This window comes from Scyliorhinus canicula, chromosome 2 (assembly GCF_902713615.1).
Source record: "Scyliorhinus canicula chromosome 2, sScyCan1.1, whole genome shotgun sequence".
Taxonomy (NCBI): domain Eukaryota; kingdom Metazoa; phylum Chordata; class Chondrichthyes; order Carcharhiniformes; family Scyliorhinidae; genus Scyliorhinus; species Scyliorhinus canicula.
In genome coordinates, this window is record NC_052147.1 from 197,512,366 (window position 1) to 197,535,695 (window position 23,330).

A 23,330-nucleotide genomic window follows, 5' to 3' on the forward strand; every position below is an offset into this window, starting at 1 on the left:
GAGCACTCAGAGCCTGCGCAGACTTGTTGGCGAGTTTATTCGCAGATATCTTCAACACCTCACTTCTCCACTCTGAGGTTCCCACCTGCTTTAAGAAGATCACCATAATACCAGTACCAAAGAAGAACAATGTAGCGTTCCTCAACAACTACTGACTGAACTGAAGGGCAATTTAGCGTGGCCAATCCACCTACCCTGCACATCTTTGGGTTGTGGGGGCGAAACCCACACAGACACGGGGAGAATGTGCAAACTCCACACGACAGTGACCCAGAGCCGGGATCGAACCTGGGACCTCAGCGCCGTGAGGCTGCAGGGCTAACCCACTGCGCCACTGTGCTGCCCTTTTGAGGGATGTCTTGACAAATACGTGAATAGGATGGGAATAGAGGGAAACGGACTCAGGAAGTGTAGAAGATTTTAGTTTAGATGGGCAGCATGGTCGGCGCAGGCTTGGAGGGCTGAAGGGCTTCGAGCGGCTAGTCATGAGGCGGATCAACGGCAGCCTCCCAGATGGTCTTGTTCCATTGCAGTTTGCCTATCACCATAACCGGTCCACAGCAGATTCTATCTCCCTGGCACTACAATCAATACTCGAACTCCTCGACAACAAGCACACCTATGTCAGACTACAGCTCCTCCTTCAAAACCATTATCCCGACAAGACTAATAACCAAACTCTGCAATCTTGGACCTGACCTCTCCCTGTGCAGCTGGATCCTTGACTTCCTCACCAACAGACCACAATCTGTCAGGATAGGCAACAGCACCTCCTCCACAATAGTCCTCAACACCAGAGCCCCGTAAGGATGTGTGCTCAGTCCTCTACTGTACTCCATATACCACATGACTGTGTGGCAAGATTTAACTCCAATTCAATCTATAAGTTTGCAGATGATACGACTGTGGTGGGTCGTATCTCAAACAACGACGAATCAGGCTACAGAATGGTGATAAATCATTTGGTTGCATGGTGCACCGAAAAAACCTCTCTCTAAATGTCGGAAAGACCAAGGAACTGATCATCGACTTCAGGAAACAGTGCACGATCCCCCCCCCCCCCCCCCCCCCCACTGATAGCCTCTGACTATCCACTCTGTCTATGCCCCTCATAATTTTGTAGACCGCTATCAGGTTGCCCCTCAACCTCCGTCGTTCCAGTGAGAACAAACCGAGTTTATTCAACCTAACCTCATAGCTAACGCCCTCCATGCCAGGCAACATCCTGGTAAATCTCTTCTGCACCCTCTCCAAAGCCTTCACATCCTTCTGGTAATGTGGTGACCAGAATTGAACACTATATTCCAAGTGTGGCCTAACTCAGGTTCAATACAGCTGCAACATGGCTTGCCAATTTTTATACTCAATTCTGCAGCCAATGAAGGCAAACATGCCGTATGCCTTCTTGAGTCCCTTCTCCACCTGTGTTGCCCCTTTCAGTGACCTGTGGGTCGGTACACCTAGATCTCTCTGACTGCCAGTACTCCGGAGGGTTCTACCATTCACTGTATATTCCCTGATGCAACAGTCAAGAAAGCCCAACAACGTCTCTACCTCCTACGGAGGGTAAAGAAATTTGGCATGTCTGCATCGAGTCTCACAAACATCTACAGATGTGCGATAGAGAGCATCCTATCCGACTGCATCACAGCTTGGTATGGCAACTGCTCAGCCCAAGATCACAAAAAATTGCAGTGTGGTGAACTCAGCCCAACACATCACACAAGCTTGCCATCCTCACATTGATTCTGTCTACACCTCCCGCTGCCTCAGGAAGGCAGACAACATTGTCAGAGACCCCTCACACCCAGGCTTTGCCCCCTTCCAGACTCTTCCATAAGGCAGAAGATACAGAAGTCTGAAGACCCGCACATCCAGACATAGGAACAGCTTCTTCCCCACAGCTACAAGACTCCTCAATGACTCTCCCTTGGACTGATCTGTTTCCTGTAAGAACACTATTCACGACACCCTACGCAGCTCTTGTTTGGCCCTGTAACCAATCACTATTTATTTACGTATCATTTGTCAATGTACTCTGTCGATTATTCTTTAGTCTACTATAGGCTGGCTTAGGTCAGTGGGCTAGACAGCTGGTTTGTGATGCAGAACAGGGCCAGCAGCGTGGGTTCAATTCACGTACAGCTGGGAATTCTTAATTCTCCCTCTGTGTACCCGAACAGCCGCCGGAATGTGGCTACTAGAGCCTTTTCACAGTAACTTCATTGCCATGTAATGTAAGTCTACTTGTGACAATAAAAAGATTATTATTATTAGGTACATACTGTGTACGTTTCCCTGGCCGCAGAAAAACACTTTTCACTGTACTTCATTCTCAGCTCTTTTAAATCTGACAAACTGATAAGGTTGGCCTTCGCTCCTGTGTCGAGTTTGAAGTTTATTAATGTGTCATTAATCATACATGGAACTGTCCATTTGTCTTTTAGAGTATTTGCATTTAATTGACTATTGCTGCAAATCGTCATAAATGCGATGTCATTTTGCATGGCTTGACTAGCTTGTCACTAGAGATCATGTCGATGAAAAACGTGTCTTTGAGGCATACATCATCAACTGTGTTGATTGATTTTGTTCCGCTTTTTTACTGGAAAAGCATTGCTTAGAAAATTGATTTTTGCTTTGACATATGGAGCATATCTTTCCAAACGCTCGGGGGGGCAACCGCTGGGGCAACCATGCGCGCCACCATGCCAACCCCTGGATCTTGTGTACCTGTTCCGGGGGCAACTTTTGCCCCTGCCCATCTGATCACCCATAAACCCCACAGACTGCCAAGGCCTCTGGCCGTGTGGCTGAAGGCTACTGCTGATAGGGAATTGGCAATCGTGGTTAAGTGAGCACAACCCAAGTGGATTCCCATTGGTGGGTAGCCATTTAGATGTGGATGTCGTTGCCCAGCATCCTAATCAGATCATGATGCCTGGGCACTGTGCCTGAACAGTGCGGAAGGCAACATCACACATGCAGCAGCCAACATCCGCACACCCATTGATGGGACACAGCTTCGGGGACATGTCCACGGCCAGAGTGGGTGAGTATTACGGGGAGGGGGACATGCCTGGAGAGATGGGCCAAGGGTTTGGAGGTCGGCCCGCATTGCGGAAGAAAGTGACAGAGGCAGTATACTGGCTGTGCATAAGGGTGTTTATTGTGTGTAACAATTCCCCACCCTCCCGTTGATGCCGCAACCCCCCCCCACACCCCCAACCTACCCCCCCCACCCCCTCAATCGGTGCCCTCAGTGATCCTCAATGTGCTTTGTCTTCCTTATTTTACCAATAAGTCTAGGTGTCAATAGTCCCCAGGATGCACATCAGAGGTGGAGGTAGCCAGCTGTTTACCTCATCCTGTGGCCTTCGATGCCCCTGGTGGATGTCCTCTGAGGGCTTTGGAGCTGGAGGGCCCCGGCTCAATGTTGGCAGCACATGCACAGCCGTGCAGCTCTGTTTCGGGTGGTGGCTGCGTGACATGGCCTCATCAGAGGGGTGGAACCCGGGGAAGCTGGTAGCCACGTTGGCCACTCCATGAGACGAGTCCAGGTTGGCACTCTATGCCCCCTCCTTCCGGTCGGTGCCCATAGAGCCTGCGGTTCACCTTGGGACAGATTGGCAGTTGGTTCGAACCCCTGCTACTCTAGCATCATCAGGCGCTGCCAGACCTGGCGGCTCCCCATGGTCTGCACCATCATGTCAAAGCCCTCGCCGATGCTCCTCAGTGACTGAGACAAGTTCTGCAATGCCTCAGCCATTCCTGTCTGAGAGTGGCACATGTCCTGCAGAACCTCATCAAGGTCAGCCTGGTACTGGGTCACATCCCCCAGTGAGGCGGACATTCTGTCGAGACCCTCAGCCACGGCCGTCACCGACTGCGCGACGCCTTGGACACCTTCACTAATTTCATAGAATTTACAGTGCAGAAGGAGGCCATTCGGCCCATCGAGTCTGCACTGGCTCTTGGAAAGAGCACCCTACCCAAGCCCACACATCCACCCTATCCCCATTACCCAGTAACCCACACTAAGGGCAATTTTGGACACTAAGGACAATTTATCATGGCCAATCTACCTAACCCGCACATCTTTGGACTGTGGGATAAAACCGGAGCACCCGGAGGAAACCCATGCACACACAGGGAGAACGTGCAGACTCTGCACAGACAGTGACCCAAGCCGGATTCAAACCTGGGACCCTAGAGCTGTGAAGCAATTGTGCTAACCACAATGCTACCATGCTGCCCTAATGGTACCAATGTCGTGCACGAGGCTCTCCACTGCGGCTTCCACCCTAGCAGTGTTGGCCTCGGTGCCATGCATTGCTGACAACATCTCCTCCACCCATAACCTCTGGGACTCCTCCAAATCGGCCATAGAACTGCTGGAGTGTCACTGACCTTTGAGTGTCCAAACCGCTCCCTGTTATTTCCATCAGCTCCGGGAATACCTCTTCCACAGGCTCAGCATCAGGCTGGGATCCAGCTGCGTCCAAGGATCCAGCAGATCTCCGACAGCTGTCTCGCCTGGAGGTTCCTGTCTCCACCTGATGTACATCAGCAGCGGTGTGGTGCTCACCAGATGGTGCCCCCGAAGCCTGACCACCAACATTTCCCACCGAGGTGCATGTATCTGTGCTGGTGGAGGGTGGGGATGACAGCTGTGATGCACTGACAGTGTAATCCTCGGAGCTCCCCTCCGACGTGCTCTCCTGGGAGACTGGAGAGGGCGCCAGACGGGATGGGGCCGGCACTGTCGGCTGGAGGACCTATGGCAGAATGGACATGAGGTCAGTAGGAGGGATGGATTAGTCAGTAAGGGAATAATAACTCACGTTTGACAGGTCCCCCGAGTGGGGCCTGGTCACCTCTGTGACGTCCACCAGTCTTGCATTGGTGATTGCTTTTCCTCGGCCACCCCAGTCACCTCCAGGGCCCGTCCCTCGAAAGAGGTGAAGGTTCTTAAGTCCAACACCCCACCCCCCGTTTGGGCCTTCGCCTGGTGACTGTAGGAGAGCTTTTCTTGAGGACACACAGAGGGCCTTGTTAGCGGTGCTGGGAGGGCGATGTGGAGGACGGGTTGGGGGGGGGGGGCTGAAGGGAGAGGGTGGATGGAGGGAGGGTCGGAGGTTGCATGTAGAGTTGAGGAGGTGGATGCTCACTTAGGAGTGGAAAGTTCTCGGGGAGGTGTCATTGGTGTTCACTAACTCATGCTGCTCGGTGCATGTCGTTGACCTTTTTCCTGCACTGGAGGCCCGTCCTCCTGGTCACACTTCCGACACTCATAGATGCCACCACCTCGACCCAGGCAACAGTGGCTGCCCTGTGGCTGACTCTCCAGGACCCTCGAGGGAGCAGGACATCCTTCCTGGCCTCCACTGCGTCCTGGAGGCTCCCTAGGCTCCCAGCGAGCTGGCTGAGATTGGCTGAACAAATGCTGCTTAAGTGCTGCTCGACCTTGTTAGCGGGTGGGGGGTTAACGAGCGTGGTCCCGGCAAATTGGCTAGTGAGCCTTCATTTACGGCAAGAAGCTCATGGGGCCCCATTAAATGGACCAATTAACATTGAATAGCGTTGCCGGCCTTGCTGGGCTGAGTTCCGGGAAGTTTGTGATAGTTCCCACTCGCTACAACATCTTTCCGGAACATCACGCCTAATGTCTTTCTGAGGTTCAGGCTTTCATTTTGGTCCTTCTTCCTTCTAGGCTTGAGATGATTTTATCTGGCAAGGATATTTACTTTCTCTGCAGACTCAGCATCATTTCAGGTTCACAGCAAAAATGTGCCAGGCTCTCACTTCTTTCAGAATAATAAAGCAGTTCTTTCATTACAGCAAGCAGGAGAGAGAGAGTTTCTTTCACTTCCAAGGTCAAAAATTCTAGCCCAGTTCTCTCAGAAAGCATCATGCAGAAACCAATCACTGACCGTTGTCAGGCAGAACACTGTACCTGGACAACCCACCAGTTGCCAGTTAACCAATCAAACCAACTCCTTCCAAACCTACTTCCTAAAATCTACTCGGTGCCGAGCAGTCTGACATCTCCTCTCCAAAATACAAAGGCCGCGATTCTCCGCTCCCCACGCTGGGTGGGAGAATCGCGGGAGGGCCGGGCGAATCACGGCACGCCGCTCTGGCACCCCCCGTGATTCTCCCATGCCCCCCAAAATGGCGTGATGTGTTTTGCGACACGCCGCTTGGAGAATCGGCGCTCGCCGTTTCTCACGCCGACCGGCGATTCTCTGGCCCGGATGGGCCGAGCGGCCTGACGAACCCGACCGGTTCACGCCGGCGTCAACCACACCCGGTCGCTGCCAGCGTGAACATCGTGCAACCGGTAAGTGTGGGGCCTGTGGGGGGCAGAGGGAGGATCGAGCACCACGGGCGTGCTCATCAGATGTCTGGCCCGCGATCGGTGTCCACCAATCGTCGGGTCGGCGTCTCTAAGAGACGCACTCTTTTCCCTCCTCCGCCCCGCAAGATCAAGCTGCCATGTCTTGCGGGGCAGCGGAGGGGAAGACGGCAACCGCGCATGCGCGGGTTGGAGCCGACCAACCTGCGCATGTGCGGCTGACGTCACTTAGGCGCCGCCGGCCGCGTCATTCTCAGCACGCCGCTTTGACGCAAGCGTCAAGGCCCGGCGCCCGAGATTTGCGCACCGCCGCTCCTAGCCCCCCGGGGGGGGGGGAGAATAGGGGGCGAGGAGCGGCCTCCGACGCCGGAGTGAAACACTCCGGGTTTCACTCCGGCATCGGCTGTTTCTCTCCGTTTCGGAGAATCGCACCCAAAACCTGGGAACACAGTGCCCTGGCAAGCAGGCTGTTTTCAACTTTGAGTCTTCTGCTTAAAGGCACATCCCAATTATGGGTCCACAGACCAAAATAATAAAATAAAATAAAAGAAATGAAAACAAAGGAAATAAATAAGAAGGATTCTTATATACTGATCACAGTGCAATATCTCGACAATCTTCAATCTAAGGGCAATCAATCCACCTAACCTACACATCTTTGGACTGTGGGAGGAAACCGGTGCACCCGGAAGAAACCCATACAGACACAGGGAGAACGTGCAGACTTTGCACAGACAGTGACCCAGCCGGGAATCGAACCTTGGACACTGGAGCTGTGAAGCAACTGTGCTAACCACTGTGCTACCATTGCTGCCCTACATCAGCCACTTCCCCCATTCTCAAATACAGTAGTGTGTCAAATTTCCCATAGTTCCTGTTCTATTGCTTTATTAAACAATTTATCCAGTAAATGTCTCTTTAAATTTATTAAAGGCACATTTCTTATTGCCTTTGTTCCTTTCTACATGTCAAGGTGACTTGAATCTATCTAAATGATTCCCATTGTAAAGCATGCTTGTCGTTCGTGATTTCACCCTTTGCAAGGTTTCATGGGAACGTAACCCTCGCCAACAGCAGGAATTTCCTGTAGTTTTCAAAAAGTATTTACAACAACCTGGCCAGATTACACAACCTTAAGGGAATGCAATCTACAAATCATTGTTGTGGAATTACGATTTCCCCAGCATAAACAAAAATTTACATTATTCACTCCTTAAATTTCAAATATTTTAACACAATTAAGTTGCTTACTCTATTGGAAGTATTGGAGCATGAAACTAATTACTTTCTAAAGCTTCAATGTTCAGTAACTTTGCAATGAGCTGATTATTGTGTTATAAAGTAACAGCTATAACATGTCACAAATATTGTCAACAAACATTCACAGTCTAAAAGGCTCAGGTAGATCATTTCATTGAAGTAAGCTCTAAGATTACATTTTAGATGAGCCAAACTTCAATATGACTGATAACTCAATATCTGCACAGTTATAAGCTGAATAATAACGTGTAAGGACATTGAATAATTGCAATTGTTACTAAAGAGAACACACTTTATATTATGTGCATCAAATATCAGCAACAGCAACCATAGTTCCAAGAAGCTCTATTAGAAGGTGAATTAGATGATGCGATTATAATCGATCTTCATGAAAACAACCTAAGTAGGTGGCTTTGATAATAAAGAATGATAAGGAACAGCCCTGTTTATTCAGAGCCCCAAAAGATCATCTCACAATGCCTCAAAATGATGCATGTTAATCATGTGATATTGACAGGTTGCTCCCAGAGATATGCAAATGTTTGTGTTTGCCTGCAGATTTGCTCGTGCTGATATCAAAGGAAGATAAATGTTTTTCACATGTGATACGGAAATATTAGTGGTTGCTCTTTCATTGTCCCAGTTATAACTTTTCGGTTTTAAAGGGGGCGGAAGTCCATCTTTTTTCTCTTTCATCCTTCACAGTGTTCACAAACTAAGCACCAATGATTCTTCAGAGGGTGGCAAACAGGAAAGTGACTTGTTCGACCTGGGAATGTATTTGATTTTCCATTCCCCTCTCATCTATTCAGCCCTTATCAGGGAGGGAGGATCATATCATGACAGCAGCAGTGTGGGAGCCATAAATCAGTTTGTCCTGAGCTGTGGTAATATCTTAGTGCTGCAATGGACTGGTCAGTGTTTTTCAAACTTTTTTTCCCGGGACCCACTTTTGCCAACCGGCCGATCATCGACACTCACATCAGCTGACCTACACGACTCATGTCGACGGACCTTTGTGAAACACGCCACATTTGCTTATCTTTAATGCAAAAATGGAACCTGATTGATTCTCACAATTTCACTTGACTCAGGTTCAGAGGTGGAAAGGGCAATGCGCATATCAGGTGCAGAAGTCAGCCAGTTCCTTTGTGCTGACTTCATCATTATGAAAACGGAAAATCCAACCATGTAAATGTATTTCCTCATGAAGGACAATAGCAACAAAATGCTTATTTTACTCAGCACTGGACACCCCTGGGAGGTGCTACATCAGAATGCTGAAGGCTCATGGGCTTTTTACGTATTTTTAATGTGGTACTGCAGGTCAGCTGCAAGTTAATAACTGACATTGGGGTCTCAAGCTCAAAAAGGAATTTTTCACCCACCATTTCTCTTTCAAAATCTTCCCTTCTCATCTTTCCAATAGGTATATTGCCCGTTTGAGTCTCTGGCCATCTCTTACTTTTAAGAAAACCATTTATTTTCACAGTTCACTTGCTTGTCTGCAGCTGGAAAATGGAAGCAACACTGCTCCGTAATTTGGCGCCAAAAGCACTTACCTGGACAGTGCTTGACGTCAAGTGTACGTGCAGGGCACATGAATTGCTCTCTGTTGCCGCTTCTGGCTGGAAGATTCCACTCAGCCTCATTTATATCCACTTTAAAAGGTGGCAGTGGCTCCCATTCTCAATGTAAAAGCTTGCAGCGGCTGTTCATTGAATGATAGGATCCCTATATTGCAGAAGGAGGCCATTCAGCCCATTGAGTCTGCTTTGACCCTCTGAAAGAGCATCCTACATTGGCCCACTCCCACACCCTACCCCCGGAACCCCACCAAACCTTTTGGACACTAAGGGGGAATTTTAGCATCAACCTAATCTGCACATCTTTGGACTGTGAGAGGAAATCGGAGCACTCGGAGGAAGCCCACTCAGACACGAGAAAAACATGCAGACTCCACACAGACAGTCACCTGAGCTGAGCATCAAACCTGGGTCCATGGCGCTGTGAGGCAGTCGTGTTAACCGCTGCGCCACCGTGCCACCCTTTTTTTATTGCCCCTAATCCAACATTCAAATACATATTGAAATTTAGCAACAAACTTCAAACTAACCTTGAAAAAAAACATTGTAATTAAGTTGACCTGAGTGTTGGGTGGGGTTACTGGGTTATGGGGATAGGGTGGAGGTATGCAATTAGGTAGGGTGCTCTTTCCAAGAGCCGGTGCAGACTCTATGGGCCAAATGCCCTCCTTCTCCACTGTAAATTCTATGAAATCAATGAAATATTTGCCTCTCAAACCATGAATTAGTGCTGTGCATTAAATGTTCCCCAGGATAAATCTGAATGTCTCTCAGGTAAGAAAGGATATGCATCTTATTTTCACATTGATCGTCACAAAATGTTGCCACAATCAAAAAATGCTGGTACGGTATCCCCATTTGGTTTTAAGATTATGCCTTCCATATTTATAAACAACCTCCAAGCAGTTTCTACTTCTTTATGCCAGAGTGTAGAATTAATGATATCTTCATAATTCCTTTGTGATGGGTTAATCATTTTTAAAAATAGAATCTAAAAGCCTGACAGCCTCTCTCCAATGATTGGTCTTACTAAAACCCACTGATGAAGAAGCTGGAAACTCCAACCTCCAATACTTTGAATGTAATTTGAATAATGACATATAAATCATCTCGCTCAGATGTTGCTGATGGACACAGTACTTCAGGAGGAGTTCATACTCAAAAGTACCAGTTCCATTGTCACAAAAACTAACAGTGATTTAGCTGCATCAAATTCAGCACAAGTAGACAATAGTTGTTCCATCATGTTTACTTCAGAACTAGTTTCAGTTTACCATTCTACTTTCAATTTCTTCCATTCCTCTATCTAGGGCAGCACGGTAGCACATTGGTTAGCACAGTTACTTCACAGCTCCAGGGTCAATTCCCGGCTTGGGTCACTGTCTGTGCGGAGTCTGCACTTCTCCCCGTGCCTGCGTGGGTTTCCTCCGGGTGCTCCGGTTTCCTCCCACAGTGCAAAGATGTGCAGGTCAGGTGGGCTGGTCATGCTAAATTGCCCTTAGTGTCCAAAAATGTTAGGTGGGGTTACTAGGCTATGGGGATAGGGTGGAGGCCTGGGGTTAAGTGGGATACTCTTTCCGAGGGCCGGTGCAGACTCAATGGGCCAAATGGCCTCCTTCTGCACTGTAAATTCTATGATTCTATCCTGAAAGGCTTTATTGAAACTAACGCTGTTTGAACTTTAGCTACATCTCCCAATGTGTCGCCCGTTTGGCTTTTTGCAAACTCTGCGCTTGTTCTGGATGCCCAGCTGTAAATAAAGGAACAAAAAGCCGGTGTCGCCCCTGTGAACAGTTATTTCTTGTTTGTGTTTGCTGCTTTCCTCGTGTTTCCATCATTCTGTTGGTGCTCAGTTGACATTAAAACTTTTAATGAAATGCACAGCTGTGGGCAACGCAACAGAATAAAAGCCTCACTGCACCTTGGTGCAGTGTGAGCAGAAACCCAATCACACGTTGCGAACGGGGGACAACGTCGCGGGTGTCTGTGCCGACATGGTGAGCAGTGATGAAGTAGCTGCTCTCTTTAACCTCAGCCTCTGACTAAACATCAGCTCAGCACCATGTCTTGACCGAGAGTGAAAGGGTGCTAGTCCACAATAACACTCTCTAAGTCACTAGCCTTCGGGACTTTACTGCAGTTCACATTTACCGCACTGACAGAGGCCTTGGAAGTGGTGCCAGGTTGGGCACTTCCCCTGAGATCAGGACCACCGTGGGTCACGACCCGCACTTTGAAAAACCCTGGGCTAGGTTATAGAACTAAACCCAACTTTTGATTATGGATTTCCAGGATGATTTCATGAGTAATGCTGATCTGAAACACTTTCATTGCAATCATATAAGCAGTTGCTACATGAGTATCTTCTAATTACTGTTGTACATGTAATATTCAGCAAGTGAATTAACGACTGGCGTTTTTTTTGGTAATACTATTTTCTAAACTGAATTCATCCACACTGTTTATTGAAATGCCACCCCACCTTTGATTTCTGTGGGCAGGCAGCAATAAGTCCGCTGTTATTTGGTTGCATGCATCAATGGGCAGTCCAAAATCTTAACTTCTGAGTGCCACTTAAAGCTAGCTTGCATCACTTAAAGGGGAGGTGTAGGTACGAGGAGTAATTCAGGAACAGCACGGTAGCATGATGGTTAGCACAATTGCTTCACAGCTCCAGGGTCCCAGGTTCGATTCCCGGCTTGGTTCACTGTCTGTGCGGAGTTTGCACATTCTCCCCGTGTGTGCGTGGGTTTCCTCCGGGTGCTCTGGTTTCCTCCCACAGTCCAAAGATGTGCAGGTTAGGTGGATTAGTCATGTTAAATTGCCCTTAGTGTCCAAAATTGCTCTTAGTGTTGGGTCGGGTTATGGGGATAGGGTGGAGGTGTGGGCTTGGGTAGGGTGATCTTTCAAAGAGCCAGTGCAGACTCGATGGGCTGAACGGCCTCCTTCTGCACTGTAAATTCTATGATCTATAAAGGAAGTAACGCTTCTCGGAAAGAGCACGGAAAGGAATAGCATTGGAGAAACAATGCTCCAAGTTTTTCAGACATTGCACTGGAGGTCTTGGTGGAACAGGTGGAAAGGAGGAGAGATGCCCTCGATCCACAGGCCTTCCAGACTCATAGTCAAGGCAGTGGGAACAGATAGCTGTGTTGGTAATGCCAGGATACCAGCCGTGAGGGCCTGGTTGCAATACCGCAAGAAGTTCGATGAGTTCAGAAAGGTTCGAGGTCAGCGAATATATCTTCAAATAACATGGACACAGGGCAGCACAGTGGTGCAGTGGTTAGCACTGCTGCCTCACGGCGCTGAAGACCCGGGTTCAATCCTGGCTTAGGATCACTGCCCATGTGGATTTTGCACATTCGCCCCGTGACTGCGTGGGTCTGACCCCCCACAACCCAAAATGATGTGCAGTGTAGGTGAATTGGCCACACCAAACTGCCCCTTAATTGGAAAAAAAGAATTGGGTACTCTAAATGCATTTTAAATAAATAAATAAATACCTTGCCGCGATTCTCCGGCCATGTTACGCTCTCGTTCGAGAATAGTGGGAAAGGCCAAAAATTAGAACCACGCCAGGCGGCAAACAGTTTGCGATGCAACCAGCGCACTCCCATAGGTGAAATTGGGATCTCGCCGTAGCGTGGCGAGAAACCAATTATCATCACTGAACCCCATTTCCATACAATTAACAAGAGCCACCTCATATCCAAAGGCCTCCCCAGAAAGTGGTCACATTGGCGGCAATTAGTACCCCTTGAAAAAATGTGAACCCGGTGGAAGGACTTCTGCAGGAAACCGAGGAGGTGAGTAGCCATCTTTACTCACAGGCAAAGAGCCCGGGGGCACTGGGACTGCCACTCTAGTGCTCGGCGGGGGTGGGGGATCCTTGGCTGGGGTTAACGGACGCTCCGCGGGGGTGGACTGCCATGGGAGGGTGGGGGGGGGGGGGGGTGCTAGGGGGGGGGGGGGGCACCTTCAGCGGGACCAGAAGAGTTAATTTGGCATCTAGTAATTAGGCTGCATGCAACTAAATTAAATCAAGTCTAAATTCAAGACAACGTTCTTTTAAAACCTACAGTAGTGCCTCTCGTAAATTTTTTAATTCATGGGATGTGGGCTTTGCTGGCTGGGCCAGCATTTATTGCCTGTCCCTGAGGGCAGTTAAGAGTCAATCACATTACTGTGGATCTGGAGTCACATGTAGGCCAGACCAGGTAAGGAGTTTTTATGACAATTCAGTCTTTTAATTCCAGATTTTTATTGAATTCAAATTTCACCATCTGCCATGGTAGGATTTGAACCCGGGTCCCAGAGCATGACTCAAAATCTCCAGCGTTTCTAGGCCAGCAACAATACCACTACACCACTGCTGCCCCATATGAGTGGATGTTAGGATTTGTCCAATGTTGTTCAAATTGTCCTTTCTGCAATATGGCTCCTATTGCCAAATAATCAGTCGTAAAATGTTGCAAGAACCTAATGTGCAAGAATTCTGCCTGCTTTGCAATTGGATCTTTGATAAACTGAATTTTTGAATATTGAACATTTAAGTGCCAATGTTTTTTGTTGTCCAGGTGCTGGGGATGTACCTCCCATTCTGTGGAATAGCAATCTCGAATGCTCAGCTATTTGCTGCTTCCAGAAAGGAGTATGACAGGAGCAGAGTAAGTAAAGGGAGTGTGCCATGGGGACTTCATTCTGACCATTCGCTCCACACATCCTTCTCCATAATCAGTGTGGGGCTGACTGCATGTTCAAAGTCAAAAAGTGAGGCTGCTACGTTTTCTTAAAATTATTTTACTTTAAATAAGGGCATGAAATCCCTCACTTTATTCTTCTTCAGCCCCTTATGTAGGTCTTGTCAAATATCATATTTGTTATAATTGAGAGGAAGGATCAGTGATGTTCCCCCGATTCTCCAGCAATGTTTACTTTCATTTGACCACAGCACAGAGCTGGCAGTGACTCCCCCTCAGTGGAGTTGCTTGCTCTTTGTGGATTACATTCACATGACAGGGTGGGGGGATTAAAGCTGTGCCTGGACAGCAGTGTTCCAACATACTGCACCATCTAACCAACCTTTGAATCTGCTTTTGAAAACTTTATGTGATGTCCATTGATTCACTTAGGAATGGTAGGCACAAAGATAAACTTTGGAATTCAAACTTACTGGCTTGATATCATTGGGAAAGTTATGGAATATTTTATAATGGAAGGAATATAAGGGAACCTAGTAAGAGAGTGGCAATGAACAAAACCAAGTAGGTTCATAAAAAGGCAATGCCTCCTACATTTAATGGCGTTCTTTGAGGATTTAACCAAATAAGCAGCTGAGAGTAAGGTGGCGAATATCATACATCTTGATCTTTCGAAAATCATTTAGTAACATTTATGACTACAAAAATCTATTGGCATCTGATATAAAAATTATAGATTATTTGATATATTAACTGGATATGAAGAATGCATACTAATTATCAGGGCCGGCCCAAGGTACCGGCAACTCGGGCAGTAGCCCGGGGCGCCATGTGCTAGGGGGCGCCAAAGACTCGGGTCCCGCGCATGCGCAGTTGGGCCGGTGCCAACCAGCGCATGCGCGGTGGCCGCCCTCCCCCAGGGCGGCCCCCTCCCCCTCCGTCCGCCCCGCCCGCCCCTCGGCCCCGCCCGCCGTCTCGGCCCGACCCGCCCCCCCGCCGCCTCGGCCGACCCGCCCCCCCCGCCCGACCCGACCCGCCCCCCCCCCCCGCCGCCGCCGCCTCGGCCCGACCCGCCCCCCCCCCTGCCCCGGCCCGCCCCCCCCCCGCCCCCGCCCCGGCCCGCCCCCCCCCCCGCCCCGGCCCGGCCCTCCCCGCCCCGGCCCCCCCCCCCCCCCCGGCCCGACCCCCCCCCCCGCCCCGGCCCGACCCCCCCCCCGCCCCGGCCCGACCCCCCCCCCCGCCCCGGCCCGACCCGACCCCCCCCCCAAGGCCCCCCCCCCAAGGCCCCGCCCCCCCCCAAGGGCGCTGAAGTTCAGCTTGCCCGGGGCGCCAGCAACCCTAGGGCCGGCGCTGCTAATTATGAAGCTCTGACCGGTAGAATTTTAGATCATTGTAATTTTTTTTTTAACAAGCAATTTTATTGAGGTAGTTTTTTGGCATTGTAAACAGTTACAAACATCAACAGAAAGAAAGCAAAAAAGGCAAAAATGTGCAAACATCCACGTACATTCAATACTTCAGTCATAACATTCTGCACAAGCCCGCTCCTCTCCCACCGGTACTAGCCGCCAATTTATCCCTCCTACTCTACTCTACCCCCCCCCCCCCCCCACCCCTTGCTGACGCTTACTCTCCCGCAAAGATGTCAATGAATGGTTGCCACCTTCGGACCAACCCCTGTACAGATCCCCTCAAGGCGAACGTAATTTTTTCCATACCCAGGAAACTTGACATGTCCGTAAGCCACAACTCAGTCTTCGGGGGCTTTGAGTCTCTCCATGCCAATAATATTCGTCGCCGGGCTCTCAGGGAAGCAAAGCCCAAAACATCGGCCTCTTTCTCACCCTGGACTCCCGGGTGTTCCGAAACCCCAAAAAATGCCACCCTTGGACCCATCGCCACCCTTGTTTTTAGCACCCGGGACATGATCCCCGCAAATCCCTCCCAGTACCCCCTCAGCTTAGGGCATGCCCAAAACATGTGTAAGTGGTTCGCTGGTCCTCCTGCGCACCTAGCGCATTTGTCCTCTACCCCAAAGAGTTTGCTCATCGGAGCCACCGTCATGTGGGCCCGGTGGACGACCTTAAATTGAATCAGGCCGAGCCTGGCACATGTTGCGGTCGAATTTACCCTACTCAGGGCCTCTGCCCACAGCCCGTCCTCCATTTCCCCGCCTAGCTCCTCCTCCCATTTGAGTTTCAGTTCCTCCGTCAGGGACCCTTCCTCCTTCATGAGCACCTTATAAATATCAGAGACTCTACTCTCCCCTCCTTCCCCCCTAGAGACTATTCTGTCCTGGATCCCCAATGGCGGGAGGCGTGGGAAAGATGGGACCTGTCTACAGAAACAATCCAGCAACTGTAGGTACCTAAAATCATTTCCCCTTACCAGACCAAATTTCTCCTCCAAGCTCCTCAAACTCGCAAAGCTCCCTTCCAGGAACATATCGCCCACCCTCCCCACCCCCGCCAGCCACCATGCCCGAAACCCCCCATCCATACTCCCGGGGGCAAACCGATGGTTGTCGCAGATTGATGCCCAGACACCTCCCCTACATACCTCCTCCACTGGCCCCATATCCGCAGGGTCGCCACCACTACCAGGCTGGTGGAGTACCTGGCCGGCGGCAGCGGTAGCGGAGCCGTGACAAGGGCTGCCAAGCTGGAGCCCCTGCACGAAGCCGCCTCCACCCGCTCCCAGATAGACCCCGCACCCACCATCCACTTCCTTATCATAGCGATATTGGCCGCCCAGTAATAATTAATCAGACTCGGCAAAGCCAGTCCTCCCTCGCTGCGGTTCCTCTCCAGCATCGCCATCTTCACCCGCGGGGATTTTCCCGCCCAGACAAAGCTCATGATCATCCTGTTAACCCTTTTGAAGAAGGACTGTATGATAAATATCGAGAGGCACTGAAAAATAAATAGAAATCTAGGGAGGATTGTCATCTTTACAGTCTGCACCCTCCCTGCCAGCGACAGCGGGAGTGCATCCCATCTCCAAAACACTCCCTTCATTTGCTCCACCACCCTGGCCAAATTTAACTTGTGCAGCCTGCCCCAGTCTCGTGCCACCTGGATCCCCAAGTACCGGAAATTTTCCTCAAACAGCCGAAATGGTAGCCCTCTCAATCTGTTCCCCTGGGCCCTTGCCTGCACCACAAACATTTCACTCTTGGCCATATTTAATTTGTATCCTGAGAACTGGCCGAATTTCCTCAACATTTCCAGTATACTTCCCATCCCGCCCACTGGGTCCGACACGTACAGGAGCAGGTCGTCCGCATAAAGAGAGACCCTATGTTCTACCCCGCCCCTAACCATCCCCTTCCATCCCTTTGTGGCTCTCAGCGCAATCGCCAGTGGCTCTAGGACAGCGCAAACGCAGCGGGGAGAGCGGGCAGCCCTGTCTGGTCCCACAGTACAGCCTAAAGTACAGATCATTGTATTTTTGATGGTTTTAATGAAAATGAAGCAGACTGAATGGTGTGGAAGTCAAACTGATGTGCAAATCAGAATCTTCCAAAGTACGATGTATTCAGAGATTCATAGCTGAAAATTAAACCGGCAAACTAATAATAATAATAATAAACATTATTGTCATAAATAGGCTTACACTGTAATGAAGTTATTGTGAAAAGCCCCTAGTTGAATTGGATTTGTTTATTGTCACGTGTACTGAGGTACAGTGAAAAATATTTTTCTGCGAGCAGCTCAACACGTCATTATGTACATCATTAAGTACATGAAAAGAAAAGAAAATAAAAGAAAATACACAATAGGGGAACACAAGGTACCGGCGCTTGTTTGGGAACACTGAGGGAGAATTCAAAATGTCCAAATTACCTAACAGCGCATCTTTTGTAACTTGTGGGAGGAAACCGGAGCACCGGAGAAAACCCATGCAGGCACAGGGAGAATGTGCAGACTCCGCACATATAGTGACCGTAGATGGGATTTGAACCTGGGACCCTGACGCTGTGAAGCAAGAATGTTAAATGATATTTAATATCATTAAATATCATCACAGTGGCACAGTAGTTAGCACTGCTGTCTCACAGCGCCAAGGACCCTGGTTTGTTTTCGACCTCAGGTGACTGTGTGGAGCTTGCACATTCTCCCTGTGTCTGCATGGGCTTCCTCCGGGTGCTCCGGTTTCCCCCACAGTCCAAAGATGTGCAGGTTAAGTGGATTGACCAAGGTAAATTGCCCCTTAGTGTCCAAAGTTTATGTGGGTTTATGGGTTTATAGGGATAAGGCAGCGAATTGGGCCTAAGTAGGGTGCTCTTTCAGAGGGTCGGTGCAGACTCGATGGGCCAAATGGCCTCCTTCTACACTGTAGGGATTCTATGTTTCTATGATTGAGATACTTTTAAGGTAATTTTAATTAGTGCACTGTTATGAGGGGTTCAACATTAAATAAAGTATCGCAGGAGAAAACTGTGTTATGATGAGATATTGATTTGTTATCATTTTCATGTTGTAGGAATTAATGTAGACATAGAATTATAAAGATCAATAGAATATTGGAGTTGGATGTCAGTCAGGTTCATTTGCCTCTGGATCATTTTTGGGGAAGACAGGATTGAGGCCAGCAGCCCTATCCACTCACATGCCGCATGAAGCTGATTAAGCTTGTTAAGGTCTAATTAAGTCCATTTAAATGAGGCAGACTGGAGTTTTCCAGTTCACCTCCAAGTTCCCGCCCTGGCAGGGGACTGCTTTGGTGCCTGAAGGTGAGCACCCAGTGGCACACTGGGAGCCCAGAGCCCCAGGCAGGCCTGGAGGCCCCTCCTGGGTATGAGAGCAGCCACAGGTCACACCTACTCCCCCCCCCCCCCGCCTCGCCCCAAGATAATGGTGGCTGTTTTGTGGACATCGATGAGTGATTTGAGATAGTGGGTATGTAGTTTTTTAAAAACCTATTTACTTAACACTGCTTATAAGACTTCATAACAAGTACATGGTTTTCAGGAGATTGACTGTTCTGCGTCTTGCTTTCTTGGAGTCTCTTGGTTACCTGGCCCTTGTTGTCACACTTACATCATTAATAACATCATGGTATCATTAACATATCTATTAACCCATTACCCTACATAATAAATACATTATTTTCAAAGGTTAGGGAGAGTGTACCTCTGTGTTGAATTACACTCTCCTTTAGTTACCTTCTTGCTGCCCCTCTCCAGCTGTGAGGCCTGTTTTTGGCTGCCCAGCTTTGAGTGCCCACCTGCCACCTTCAGATGGATAGAGAACAGAGGAATTAGGAGCAGAGGTAGGCAATTCAGCCCTTTGAGCTTACTCTGCCATTCAATCAGATCATAGCTGATCCGTTCCCGGTCTCAAATCTACCTCCCCACCTGTTGCCCGTATCCCTTTAACCCGTTTTTAAATCAGAAATACACCTATCTCCTTCTTGAAACCATTTAATAGCTCAGATTCCACTGCACTATGGGGCTGCGTGTTCCACAAATTCACCACCCTCTGCGAGAAGTAGTTCCTTCTCATCTCAGTTCTAAATCTACTATCTCTCAACCTATATAGAACATAGAACATAGAACATAGAACGATACAGCGCAGTACAGGCCCTTCGGCCCTCGATGTTGCACCGACATGGAAAAAAAACTAAAGGCCATCTAACCTACACTATGCCCTTATCATCCATATGCTTATCCAATAAACTTTTAAATGCCCTCAATGTTGGCGAGTTCACTACTGTTGCAGGTAGGGCATTCCACGGCCTCACCACTCTTTGCGTAAAAAACCCACCTCTGACCTCTGTCCTATATCTATTACCCCTCAATTTAAGGCTATGTCCCCTCGTGCTAGCCACCTCCATCCGCGGAAGAAGGCTCTCGCTGTCCACCCTATCTAACCCTCTGATCATTTTGTATGCCTCTATTACGTCACCTCTTAACCTTCTTCTCTCTAACGAAAACAACTTCAAGTCCATCAGCCTTTCCTCATAAGATTTTCCCTCCATACCAGGCAACGTCCTGGTAAATCTCCTCTGCACCTGTTCCAAAGCTTCCACGTCCTTCCTATAATGAGGCGACCAGAACTGTACGCAATACTCCAAATGCGGCCGTACTAGAGTTTTGTACAACTGCAACATGACCTCATGGCTCCGGAACTCAATCCCTCTACCAAAAAAGGCCAACACACCATAGGCCTTCTTCACAACCCTATCAACCTGGGTGGCAACTTTCAGGGATCTATGTACATGGACACCGAGATCCCTCTGCTCATCCACACTACCAAGAATTTTACCATTAGCCAAATATTCCGCATTCCTGTTATTCTTTCCAAAGTGAATCACCTCACACTTCTCCACATTAAACTCCATTTGCCACCTCTCAGCCCAGCTCTGCAGCTTATCTATGTCCCTCTGTAACCTGCAACATCCTTCCACACTGTCTACAACTCCACCGACTTTAGTGTCGTCTGCAAATTTACTCACCCATCCTTCTGCGCCCTCCTCTAGGTCATTTATAAAAATGACAAACAGCAACGGCCCCAGAACAGATCCTTGTGGTACGCCACTCGTAACTGAACTCCATTCTGAACATTTCCCATCAACTACCACTCTCTGTCTTCTTTCAACTAGCTAATTTCTGATCCACATCTCTAAATCACCCTTAATCCCCAGCCTCCGTATTTTCTGCAATAGCCGACCGTGGGGAACCTTATCAAACGCTTTACTGAAATCCATATACACCACATCAACTGCTCTACCCTCATCTACCTGTTCAGTCACCTTCTCAAAGAACTCGATAAGGTTTGTGAGGCATGACCTACCCTTCACAAAACCATGCTGACTATCCCTAATCATATTATTCCTATCTAGATGATTATAAATCGTATCTTTTATAATCCTCTCCAAGACCTTACCCACCACAGACGTTAGGCTCACCGGCCTATAGTTACCGGGGTTATCTCTACTCCCCTTCTTGAACAAAGGGACCACATTTGCTATCCTCCAGTCCTCTGGCACTATTCCTGTAGCCAATGATGACCTAAAAATCAAAGCCAAAGGCTCAGCAATCTCTTCCCTGGCTTCCCAGAGAATCCTAGGATAAATCCCATCCGGCCCCGGGGACTTATCTATTTTCACCTTGTCCAGAATTGCCAACACTTCTTCCCTACGCACCTCAATGCCACCTATTCTAATAGCCTGGGTCTCAGCATTCTCCTCCACAATATTATCTTTTTCTTGAGTGAATACTGACGAAAAGTATTCATTTAGTATCTCGCTTATCTCCTCAGCCTCCACACACAACTTCCCACCACTGTCCTTGACTGGCCCTACTCTTACCCTAGTCATTCTTTTATTCCTGACATACCTATAGAAAGCTTTTGGGTTTTCCTTGATCCTACCTGCCAAAGACTTCTCATGTCCCCTCCTTGCTCGTCTCAGCTCTCTCTTTAGATCCTTCCTTGCTTCCTTGTAACTATCAAGCACCCCAACTGAAACTTCACGCCTCATCTTCACATAGGCCTCCTTCTTCCTCTTAACAAGAGATTCCACTTCTTTGGTAAACCACGGTTCCCTCGCTCGACCCCTTCCACCCTGCCTGACTGGTACGTACTTATCAAGAACATGCAATAGCTGTTCCTTGAACAAGCTCCACATATCCAGTGTGCCCAACCCTTGCAGCCTACCTCTCCAACCAACACATCCGAAGTCATGTCTAATGGCATCATAATTGCCCTTCCCCCAGCTATAACTCTTGCCCTGCGGGGTATAATTATCCCTTTCCATCACTAACGTAAAGGTCACCGAATTGTGGTCACTGTTTCCAAAGTGCTCACCTACCTCCAGATCTAACACCTGGCCTGGTTCATTACCCAAAACCAAATCCAATGTGGCCTCGCCTCTTGTTGGCCTGTCAACATATTGTGTCAGGAAACCCTCCTGCACACATTGTACAAAGAACAACCCATCTAATGTACTCGAACTATATCTTTTCCAGTCAATATTTGGAAAGTTAAAGTCTCCCATAACAACTACCCTGTTACTTTCGCTCTTTTCCAGAATCATCTTCGCCATCCTTTCCTCTACATCCCTAGAACTATTAGGTGGCCTATAGAAAACTCCAAACAGGGTGACCTCTCCTTTCCTGTTTCTAACCTCAGCCCATACTACCTCAGAAGAAGAGTCCCCATCTAGCATCCTTTCCGCCACCGTAATACTGTCCTTGACTAGCAGCGCCACACCTCCCCCTCTTTTGCCCCCTTCTCTGAGCTTACTAAAACACCTAAACCCCGGAACCTGCAACAACCATTCCTGTCCCTGCTAGAACATAGAACAGTACAGCACAGAACAGGCCCTTCGGCCCTCGATGTTGTGCCGAGCAATGATCACCCTACTTAAACCCACGTAACCCGTATACCCGTAACCCAACAATCCCCCCATTAACCTTACACTACGGGCAATTTAGCATGGCCAATCCACCTAACCCGCACATCTTTGGACTGTGGGAGGAAACCGGAGCACCCGGAGGAAACCCACGCACACACGGGGAGGACGTGCAGACTCCACACAGACAGTGACCCAGCCGGGAATCGAACCTGGGACCCTGGAGCTGTGAAGCATTGATGCTAACCACCATGCTACCGTGAGGCCCGACATGCTCTATCCATGTCTCTGAAATGGCCACAACGTCGAAGTCCAAGGTACCAACCCATGCTGCCAGTTCCCCTACCTTATTTCGTATACTCCTGGCATTGAAGTAGACACACTTCAAACCACCTACCTGAACACTGGCACCCTCCTGCGAAGTCAAATCTGTGCTCCTGACCTCTATACTCTCAATCTCCCGTACCCCAAAACTACAATCCAGGTTCCCATGCCCCTGCTGAATTAGTTTAAACCCCCCCAAAGAGCACTAACAAATCTCCCCCCCAGGATATTGGTGCCCCTCAGGTTCAGATGTAGACCATCCTGTCTATAGAGGTCCCACCTTCCCCAGAAAGAGCCCCAGTTATCCAGAAATCTGAATCCCTCCCGCCTGCACCATCCCTGTAGCCACGTGTTTAATTGCTCTCTCTCCCTATTCCTCATCTCACTATCACGTGGCACGGGCAACAACCCAGAGATAACAACTCTGTTTGTTCTCGCTCTGAGCTTCCATCCTAGCTCCCTAAAGGCCTGCCTGACATCCTTGTCCCCTTTCCTACCTATGTCGTTAGTGCCAATGTGGACTACGACTTGGGGCTGCTCCCCCTCCCCCTTAAGGACCCGGAAAACACGATCCGAGACATCACGTACCCTTGCACCTGGGAGGCAACATACCAAACGTGAGTCTCTCTTGCTCCCACAAAATCTCCTATCTGTGCCCCTGACTATTGAGTCCCCAATTACTAATGTTCTACTCCTTTCCCCCCTTCCCTTCTGAGCAACAGGGACAGACTCCGTGCCAGA

The 23,330-nt window shown here is 49.0% G+C and overlaps 1 protein-coding gene across 4 annotated transcripts in view; it reads left to right on the forward strand.

The window, feature by feature from the left end:
- Positions 1–23,330, forward strand: part of LOC119961865 (dual 3',5'-cyclic-AMP and -GMP phosphodiesterase 11A-like) — a 536,876-nt gene that overhangs the window by 237,609 nt on the left and 275,937 nt on the right. For all 4 annotated transcript variants that reach the window (XM_038789314.1, XM_038789315.1, XM_038789316.1 and 1 more), the window contains one exon: positions 13,785–13,874. In XM_038789314.1, coding sequence (XP_038645242.1) covers positions 13,785–13,874 — 90 coding nt within the window. The remainder of the gene's footprint in view (positions 1–13,784; positions 13,875–23,330) is intronic.